This window comes from Mauremys reevesii, linkage group 5 (genome assembly GCF_016161935.1).
Source record: "Mauremys reevesii isolate NIE-2019 linkage group 5, ASM1616193v1, whole genome shotgun sequence".
Lineage (NCBI taxonomy): Eukaryota > Metazoa > Chordata > Testudines > Geoemydidae > Mauremys > Mauremys reevesii.
In genome coordinates, this window is record NC_052627.1 from 34,211,740 (window position 1) to 34,222,703 (window position 10,964).

The window sequence follows — 10,964 nt, forward strand, 5'->3', positions numbered from 1 at the left end:
AACATCCCTGTGGAATTTTTACTGATTACATACATGGAACAGGAACATTCAGTACTTGCTAATGTATTTTTAGTTGTCTTTAGTGCAACTTAACAGCTGGAATTGAGAGGAGAAAAAGCACCGCCTTGTGAAGAGCAAGCTTTCCATTAATGATCAGCAAATGCTCTGTGGACTACCAGTGGTCTTCTGACTAGTTTGGGAAGTTCTGCCCAACAGTATAATAAACACAGAGACATCTATATGTCCATCCAAATGGACAAGCTGATTTTTCTTGAACAGTGTATTTAGACACATTCCTATTTTGTAGTCTGTATTTTTATGGTTTTTTTGTTTTTTCTCTCCCCATTTAGACTGGCCACACTCATTTTGAAAATCATGAACAGAATCCTCCTCAGGCTAAGGGTAATCCACCCATACCATTGAAATCTAATAATGGGATAACATGCTATGCAAATCCGGCCATAATAGAGCCTAATGGAAACCTCAGTTTTGACACAGTTAGTGTGGTCTCTGCTCAGGTACGAACATTAAATAAAACAATGTTTCTCAGTTGGTTATATAAGCTTATCTAGGAAGAAGAGAGAAGCTTTTATAAACTGCTAGCTCACAACTCACTTGAGCAATATGAAAGTTATCTTGGCAAGGTTGCAGAGTCAGTGATGCTCTCTTTGTTAGCTGCCAAGTCAACACTAACATATGGCAATGTCAGCACAGGTAAGATCTGAATCAGTATTTTATATTCTCATTTACTAACAACAAATTTTAATTGTTCAGTAGCTTCTATCTTTCACATAGCAACCCCCCCCTTTTTAAATAGTTTATAATTAAACACTTCCTACAACTATTTTTGTAGTTTTCTTGTAATCAGAGGAATATGGTATTACATTGATGTATACGGAGTGTGCTAAAGAGAAAGGGTGGTGTTTCTGTAACTTCAATATATATTGAACTATCCATTTCAAGCACTAGCCACTAGTTAATTGATTTCCAAGAGCCTTTATGTACAAATGTTGTGTTTATAAATGTAGTAGCACAATTACTGTAAATTGTATGTGCAAACACCTAGGAAACCACAAATTTTTCAAAGGAGACAGTTCATTTTATGCTTTATCTACCTGAAGGGGTTCATTACTAAATGGTGCCAGACTTTTGTTTCTACTTCTGGGATACAGGAGTGGGTCCTAAATGTTCATACTCAGCAGCTCTGCACTAAGCTGTGTTTGTTTTTTTTAAACTTAGAACCATTCAGCAGCACAGTGAAAATTACTTACTGGCAATGATATTGAACATGCCCCCCTTAGAAACTGATTTTAACCCCAGGACGTGACTTGCAGGGCCCAAACTTACAAGTGAAACAATCTATGATGCTCCTGGATGGCTATCTAGGTTTTATATAGGTGCCCATCAGCAGGGTATCTGAATGCCCAAGTAAGAATTACAGGGACTGGTAATATGATAGCCCCCTTTCATTTCAAATTAAGTGGTTTGAAGTGAGAGTGAGTGATGGCTTTTAGTACCCTATGTGAACACCAAGTTTGTATTCTGTCTAATTTTTCATGGATTGGTATGTGAATTGTAAAATCCACTACCCCAGTTCTCACCCTTGGTGTTTGTCTCAGATGAACCAAGGGCTAAATGGGCACTGAGATGCCATTTCACAGTCAGAGTGGTGATCCCTCCCCATTTGGGTCAAAGTGTGTGCAGCTGGTACCTGTTCAGTGTCAGCTCTGGGGACAAAGAACTTTGGTCTTCATAACAATTATTACTTTACCTTGTAGCAGCGCTACATTAAAAAAGGGAAAAATCCATTGGCTTATTTGCAGCTGTTTAATGCTTCACATAATTGCTACATTCTTTCTGCAGGAAGAGAAAACCCAAAGCTGCTTATGTAACTGTTTAAAGGGACCCACATTGTCAGAGATTGGAACAATTGCCTGGATGATCACGCTGAGTGATGCCTTGCACAACTTCATTGATGGTCTGGCAATTGGTGCGTCCTTCACCCTGTCTCTGCTTCAGGGACTTAGTACATCTATAGCAATCTTATGTGAGGAGTTTCCTCATGAACTGGGTAAGATATTTCCATTAACTGACTTGTCAGTCATGTTAATGCTGACTGAAAATGTTCTTCAGTATTTACACGAAAGAGGGCTGGTTTATAACTTTCATACAAGTTACAAATCTCCTTTCAAACCTTCAGAAAATAATCACTGAACATCCTCTCCCACCCCCCCTTTTTTTTCCCCAGGGGATTTTGTCATTTTGCTAAATGCAGGAATGAGCACCTACCAGGCTCTGTTTTTCAACTTTATTTCGGCATGTTCTTGCTACATTGGTCTGGCTTTTGGTATATTAGTGGGCAGCAACTTTGCTCCTAACATTATCTTTGCAATAGCTGGCGGTATGTTCCTCTACATTTCTCTGGCAGATATGGTGAGATACAATTTCATTTTATTTATTTATGCATGCATAAGAATATAGGAATTTCCACTAGGGAACTAAATAATGGTTCAGTCACTACAATTTGGTATTTTGCCCTCTGAACCTGATAGGGGATGTGACTGACTTCCCTGGGGTGCAACTGGGAAGTGGGGTACTGCTGAGCTCTGTCTCACTAACCTGGCCCCCCTCTTAAGCTGTGAGGTCATGACAAGCTGCAGTTCTCTCCAGGTCTTGCACTTACACAGCCCTACACAAGCAGAGACATACCCACCTGCAGTTACATGAATGCTTCTCCTAGCAACTCATGAACTAACAATAGAGAGGCTTTGACCAGTTCCCCTCCAGAGTAGGAGTCCAGAGCTGTACTGTCTTGCCTTGGTCAAAAGCCTGACCAGTATAAATTTATTTCCCAGTCTACCCTTCCCTTAATGTGGAGAGGACAATGCACCAGCCCCTGTTCCTGAGCCGATTTCCCCTTGCACTTCAAACACATTGTTTTAGATAAAAAATAATACAGATTTATTAAGTACAGAAAGATTGATTTCAAGTGATTATAAGTAAGAGTGTACAGATCAAAGTTGTTAACCAAGAAATAAAACAAAATCGCAGTCTAAGCTCTAAACACTAGACAAGATTTGAAGCAAGCAGTGTCTCACCCTGATAGTGCAAACATTTCACAAATTTTCCATACACAGGCTAGAAATCCCTTCCTTCAGCCTGGGACTATATCCCTGGTTCAGTCTTTGTTCCTAAGGGGTTTCCAGGTGTTCACTTGTAAGGGGAGTGAGACCAAGTGATGTCACTTCCTCTGTTTATAGCTTCCGTCATGTGGGGAGAACTTTTGTTCCAAGCAAAGTCCCCAGCCCACTTTATGGAAAAGTACAAGCATAAGATAGTCCAGTATCACATGATCTAGTCACATGCCCTTGCATGCTTCAGTGACTCATAGAAAAGCCATTACCCCCATACTGGCTGAAGCATCCACAGGAAAGACCATCAGGTGAACATAAGCTTTTTTTATGGCCTATTGTGTTTCTTAATGGGCAATTACCTTGGATGGTTCTTCCACAATGTGCTGGCTAGTCTGGATATAAAACTGCTTTGTGGGTGTCATTCCCGGAGCAAACACATTTGAAATATTGGTACATAGTCAATATTAATAGCTTTAGATACAATGACAGCACATACAATCCAACAGGATATTAATGTTTAACAGATCAAGACTTTTAGAATGATACCTTGCAAGGCATAGTTTGCACAAAACATATCAATTATATCACCATGGTAAAAATTATGGGGGTGTCAGGATATTGCTTTGGGGCACAGAATGTCACAGCAAATATATCAAAGTGAAAACTTTCTTAGTGCTCCTAACCAACTGTGCAACACTAAATGACTGGAGAAAAATTCTCTTACCCTAGCAGCAATCTGTATTAAGAAAAAATCCTCTTGTAAGGTTGGAAACAGTACAAATCCACCCAAATTTATACATATTGAGACAGAATTATTGTCACTTATAATTTGATCATATTTATGCCAGACAAAAAACAGATAAGGTGGAATAGGTAGGGGCCCAAGTTACTGAGTTCCAGGGTACCAGGAGGCCTTTCTGCATTTCATGATGGTTGTCTCAAGTCTCTGGTCTGGTATTTCTGAGACTTGAGCCTTGTTCACTTGTACCTTTTCACATTACATATTCTTTAGCTTTCCTTCACTCAACATTAAGCATTGTCTTATGTAACTGTTACAATATGCACATGCAAGCTTCAATTTACAAAACTTTTGCTCTCTATACTGTTTTCATGTCTTCGTTATCTTACTCGTGTTTTTCCAATATAGGGACTTAGCATTACATTGTGTGTATCAGGTAAGAAGAAGTTAATTAGCATAAGTCCTCCAACACAACACCACCTTTGTCCTGTCAGCTGTAAGCATTATTGAAAGAAGTCTAGGTAAGAGAAAGATTGGTAAGACAAAAGCTAGGCCAAAGCCTTAGCAGAGGTACTATACAAACTCATTCACTATACATAATCAAACTATTAACATTAAACTAAACACAACTCCCCCCCCTTTTTTAACTATTCAACAATTCTTTATATTTCAGTACAAGTTTGTGTATATCATGAATATTATCCTACATCTTTCATTAACTGTTAGTTGAATAGGAAAGTTATGAGCAACAATAACCTTTGAGGTCAGCATTAATTTATCATTTCCAGGGGACTTTTTATTCCAACTCTAGCATCATGCTTTAAGTTATTAAAAAGCCTTGTCAATAATCTCACCTGTTGCATTTTGAGGTGCTTTTTATTCAGTTTAGGGCTTTGATAGTGAAGTGTTCCCCAGCCCACTTATTTGTAACTACTACAGCTAAAAAAATAAGAATGGCACAAAAGCAAACATCAGCCATGAGTGAAGACCCTCCCTTCTGTACTTGCTGATTCAGTACAAATGTACTAACCTTCGCCTTCATAATAGGCTCCGTGGCCTACCTATTTCATAAATAAGGTGTTGAGGCTGGGGAGACAGATAAGTTTTAGACTGGGGCTTGTGTTTGAGAGCTGCAGTTTGGACTCATTAGCATCAAAGTCATGTGAGCTTTTATTATGATCATAGAATATCAGGGTTGGGAGGGACCTCAGGAGGTCATCTAGTCCAACCCCCTGCTCAAAGCAGGACCAACCCCCAACTTAATCATCCCAGCAGGGCTTTAAAACCTCTAAGGAAGGAGATTCCACCACCTCCATAAGTAACCCATTCCAGTACTTCACCACTCTCCTAATGAAAAAGTTTTTCCTAATATTCAACCTAAATCTCTCCCACTGCAACTTGAGACCATTACTTCTTGTTCTGTCATCTGCCACCACTGAGAACAGTTTAGAGCCATCCTCTTTGGAACTCCCTTTCAGGTACTGATGCCCCCCAGGGTTATGCAAATCCGCACTTACAGAGAAAGTTCTGCAAGCTAGAAATAGGTTGTTGTGGGTTTTTTTTTGGGGGGGGGGCGGTGCAGAATTGTTGGGTATATGTTTCCGACTTACATAAAATTTGAGTTAGAGAAGGCGTTCCGGAACGGAACGCTTGTGTAAGTCGGGGAGCGTCTGTAGCAGAAGGCAGCTATCAAATCCGCCCTCCTTCTTCTCTTCTGCACACTAAACAATCCCAGTTCCCTCAGCCTCTCCTCCTAAGTCGTGCTCCAGCCCCTTAATCATTTTTGTTGCCCTCTGCTGGACTCTTTCCAATTTTTCCACATCCTTCTTGTAGTGTGTGGGGCCCAAAACTGGACACAGTACTCCAGATGAGGCCTCACCAATGTCAAATAGAGGGGAATGATCACATCCCTCGATATGCTGGCAATGCCCCTACTTACAGAGCTCAAAATGCTGTTAGCCTTCTTGGCAACAAGGGCACACTGCTGACTCAGATCCAGCTTCTCATCCACTGTAACTCCTAGGTCCTTTTCTGCAGAACTGCTGCCTTGCCATTTGGTCCTTAGTCTGTAGCAGTGCATGGGATTCTTCCGTCCTAAGTGCAGAACTCTGCACTTGTCCTTGTTGAACCTCATCAGATTTCTTTTGGTCCAATCCTCTAATTTGTCTAGGTCCCTCTGCATCCTATCCCTACCCTCCAGGGTATCTACCACTCCTCCCAGCTTGGCGTCATCTGCAAACTTGCTGAGGGTGCAGTCCACACCATCCTCCAGATCATTAATGAAGATATTGAACAAAACCAGCCCCAGGACTGACCTTGCTGCACTCTGCTTGAGACTGGCTGCCAACTAGACATGGAGCCATTGATCGCTACCCGTTGAGCCTGACAATCTACCCAGCTTTCTATCCACCTTTTATTCCATTCATCCAGCCTGTACTACTTTAACGTGCTAGCAAGAATACTGTGGGAGACTTTATCAAAAGCTTTGCTAAAGTCAAGGAATAACACGGCCACTGCTTTCCTCTCATCCACAGAGCCAGTTATCTTGTCATAGAAGGCAATTAGGTTAGTCAGGCATGATTTGCCCTTGATGAGATTTTAAATCACAACATTCAGAAATCTTGTTAACTACCATTCATAAACATCACTATCTTGGGCTCAAATCTTGCTAGACCAGCTATTCTCCTGAAATGGAACTGATTTTTGAACCACATCTGGTTCATGCAGGTTCACAGCCCAGAGTTCAAACCTGAAGCTCCTCCAAATTCCCAGAATTTGAAGGGCCTCAGAGCAAGGTGACAATTTTGGTCCACCTCCAGCTACAGCCCAACAAGATATGATTGCACAGGTAGCACTTGAGGCCATTTTAGAGTCAACCAGCACACCAAGAGTCCTTCAAACTCACAATAGCTTAGTAACCTCTACAAGAACAATTTAACTCCTGAAATGGTTTAATTTCACTCCAAATGCTCCTTGATATGAGATCATAAATGTAAGTACTCATGTAACATGAATATCATGCAAAAATTCATGAATTGTCCTTACATTTAGAGTAGCTCAACTTAAAACAATTGTTATTAAACCCATTATATAGAGAACACCCTGTCTCCATATCCATTGCTCTTCTGTTTTTAGGTTGTCTGTTACAATTGTATCTGAAAAAAAAAATATGTGGGTGCTCTATACAGAGGTCTGATTTTCCACTTCTCTCCTGATTTTCACACTCCTCTGTCTAGAAGCAGGTAGGATTAATTAGAACTTCATTTCTCTTCATGTTCTTCTCTCCCCTGTTCTGAGAGCAGGCAGAGCAGAGCTTTTGTTAGTGACTTGCACGTGTGGGTGAGAGAGCACAAGTGTGTGTGTGTGGGGGGGAGGGGAAGGACTTGCACAGTGATGGGCTTACTTCTGAGAAGACTGTCTTCTGCTCCCACTAGTATTAACCTGTTTGAGGGGATTGCACTTGCCTTGGGAGGTCATGAAGGGAGAGGCAGTTTGAGCTTACTTAATATCACCCCACTGAGAGTTTTGCAGAAAACAAACACCACAACCAACCAAGACTAGAACTTTAAACTTGATTCAACAGTTGACTGTAGCCAGTGCCATGATTTGAGGATGGGATGAGAAGCAGCAGCTGCTGGGCTGTCTTTGTCAGCAAGTGAACTGCATTCTGCACCATTGAAGTTTAGTGATTTTGGATTTATTTCCAACTACCCAGGTTGCAATAGGTGAGCCTGGCAGTCACAAATGAATGGATCACTGTGGTTAGAGGTTTGTGTCTGACATGCTAGAAGGTCATCTGGACAAACAGGATAGGGCATTGTCTCCTGGCATGTTGTAGGTTTAAATAAGCTTTTCCGTTATTTTGGTGTCTTGTATCAATTCCATGCAGCGTTGTAGGTTGCATACTTTGCATGGTGGGGTAGGCACCCCGTATTGATGGTGTTGTCTAGTTCTAAGAAGTCTCTCTCTGTACCCCACTAGCATTAGTCCTGGGTTTTTTCCCTGGGTTCACCTTCAGCCAGCTGCTCCTCATCTAAGATCTGATGTTGTTCAGGTGCAGGATAGCTGGAGGTGGTATAGTTTATAGGGGAGGTGAAAGGGATAAATAGCCCAGTATCATCCACATACTCCTGGCATTTAAAGCAATAGCATCTGATAATCTTCCCCTAGGGATTTAATCTAGACATTCCATAAGGTTGAAAGGAGCGTGGTGGAACTTTAGAAACTAGGCCCTTGGTTGCAGAAGTGCTGTTAACCTTTGCTATCCTCTGGGTGTGGTCTGTTAGGAAGGATGAAAACGTTTGGGGGTACTGCCACTAAGCCAGTCCTGCAGTATCTCATGATGTACGTTTCAATTGCTGCAGAGAGAGAGAGAGGAAAAAAAAGTTTGACTGGCAGTGCCAGGAGAGAGAGACATTCATCGGGACATCCAGTATCATTTCCATGTCATACTCTCAACTGAAGCCTGATTGGGAAATTAGCTCTTGTTAGGTGATATGAGGCTGCCTTTGATCAATTTAGAAATAATCCATCCCAAGGAAAGGGAAGTTAGAGTTTATTTGCCTGTAGTTTGCCAGTGCAGTGCAGTGCAGTGCAGTTGGGAGTGGTTCTGGAACAACAACATTTTTCAAGGTAGGTAGTAGCCTACTTTTCAAAGAAGGAGTTAATAGCCTGTGTTATTAGAGAGCCTAAATGTTCACAGCTGTGAAGTATGATTCAGAATTATAGGGAGTGGCTCATAGGGAAGGAACTATGTTCAGGATCTCCTGCTGTTTGAATGGTCCTTAAGGGAGGCATGGCATTATCTATTCCATGCTTATTTGTTTCTTCCACACAACTTGGTCAGAGAAGGTGGATCCTTCTTCAACAGTTTGTGGAGGAGCTTGGGGGTTCTGGAATACACCACAGGTTTAAATTAAACAATGTACACTCCAGCTCAGCTGGACATAGACTTTGATTTAGCTATGGCTGATGAGAAAGTGGCTGTCTCTACAGGACACTGGAGCAAGTCTGAAGGAATTTCTTGTCCCAGAGACCTTCATCTTCAGGTGTGTTTTAGCTAGTGGCTGCTTGGTCTCATTCCTTCAACAGTTCCTGTATTTGGGCTGAGAACCTGGGAGATCAGTGGAGGCAGTGTGAATGCGTAGGAAGGGAGGTGCTGATTAGAAGCCAATATCACTAGCAGTGGATATTTTGTGATTATAGCATCGTATTAGGTCATCAGTGCCTTGACTATCTGGCTGTGTAAGAATACAGTGGAAACTTATTAAGAAAGCTTGGCCTTGTTATGTAAGAGGAAGTGTTCTGGTAACCATTAGCAATAGATGGTGGTCCATACATGGTAGCAATATCATTTTTGTGTTGGCTTTATACATATTCACATGGAACCTTATATTCAATGTGTGGCCACAAGTGGGTGGAACCTGAGAACAGCCTATAGGTGATAACATGGATGTGAGGAGCTCTAGGTTAAAGGGAGTGTTGACATGGGTGTTAAGGTCTCCTGTCACCTTTGATGACAGTCTTCATTGACTGCTAGGAAACTCAACTAATTCTATAGTATGTTGCTTCAGTCTTCTGTTGAATTACCATACTTTCTTATGGTTACATGAAACTGTTTGATTAAAAATACATCTTTTATTAGAGCCTGTCCCTGTAGTGCATTTGTACCTTAGGTGAAGGGATAAATCTCACCAGAGTCATTGCCCTTTCTGCCCTGATTCACCACCAGCTTATCAATGCACCTAAACGCTCACTTAGGTGTTCCAGTTCTGAAAGGATGTGTGATTTTGTAGCTGTGCCCCCAGAAGCCTTATTTTGCATTCCTCAAAAGAGCCTAGAGAGGTGCTTGACTGCAGCAGTGCTTGAAATGACAGACCACAACACTCTTTTTATTCTAATTGTGTAACTTGGCAAGATGGCAGCAGCTGCTTGTATTAACATCTGGCCTAGTAGATGGATCCCCATTAATTCCTGATGTCATATGATTCAGATGTGGATAACATCTCTAGATTACAGTACAGGAGAATTGACCACCATTTCAATTTTCCCATCATTGGTGAAATGGGCCCTTTGACCTATCCCTACCACTACCTCTCCTTTCTATTAGGTTTAAGATCCAAACACAGCTATAAAGTACAAAATAAAAATCACCATCAAGATGCTAAATTACATATTCTACCACAAGATGGCAACAGTTACCTAAAAAATAAATCTCTCTCTCCTAGTTCCCAGAGATGAGCGACATGCTGAGGGAGAAAGTGACTGGAAGGAGAACAGATTTAACCTTCTTCCTCATTCAGAATGCTGGTTTACTAACAGGATTTGCTGCTATACTGCTGATCACCGTGTATGCAGGAGACATTGAGTTGGAATAATGAGATTCTGAAGATGGCACTGATAATGAAGGATATTAGTAAATTAGAAATGGAAGAACTCTTGAAATCCATAAAGGGACTTTAATTTAATCTACCTGGTTTAAAACAATGACCCTGTTTTCTTCTGCAAATCACAGAAAGTTAGCCTTTTCTTTTAGGGTTCCCAAATCAGTCCTATAAAATGGGCCATTAACTTCTGAGTATTACAAGCAATGGATTCAAACACTTGAAGGTGTCAGACGTACCTGCACAATGGTAAAAAGAGGATGTTACATTCAGTGGAATGAAGCGGGCGGCAGCTATATGTATTCCATATGACTTGGACTTTAAAAAAAAAAGTTCGTCAAGATGGAAATTAGTACAAAAGAAAATAGTAAGGTTCATACTCTAGTTTTCATCACAGTTAAAATTAAATCAGCTTGGAAATTGCCTGCTTTCATGACTTGTGTTGCAGGGTTTCCCTGTAAGCATATAAAAAACCCCCAAATGATTTCAGAATAGATATAAATGATTCTAAATTCTAATTAACACTGGAAGGAAAGATAGCAGTAATGCTTTTGATCTTTTCTCTTTAAGTGCACTAAGAGATTGTGGATTTATTTTGAGAACAATTTTTTAGAAGTAAACTTTGTATTAAATTTGACAATTTATGAATTCTATAAAGTTTTAAAAAGATTGTGTATTTTAAGTTTTACAAATACTTTGCCTTGAAAT

The 10,964-nt window shown here is 40.8% G+C and overlaps 1 protein-coding gene across 4 annotated transcripts in view; it reads left to right on the forward strand.

Moving 5' to 3' along the window:
* The window catches only part of SLC39A8 (solute carrier family 39 member 8), a 68,123-nt gene extending 57,783 nt beyond the window's left edge, over positions 1–10,340 (forward strand). For all 4 annotated transcript variants that reach the window (XM_039539899.1, XM_039539898.1, XM_039539901.1 and 1 more), the window contains exons 5-8: positions 351–518; positions 1,864–2,071; positions 2,249–2,433; positions 10,101–10,340. In XM_039539899.1, coding sequence (XP_039395833.1) covers positions 351–518; positions 1,864–2,071; positions 2,249–2,433; positions 10,101–10,250 — 711 coding nt within the window. In that variant the 3' untranslated portion in view covers positions 10,251–10,340. The remainder of the gene's footprint in view (positions 1–350; positions 519–1,863; positions 2,072–2,248; positions 2,434–10,100) is intronic.
* Positions 10,341–10,964: the final 624 nt, after the last annotated feature.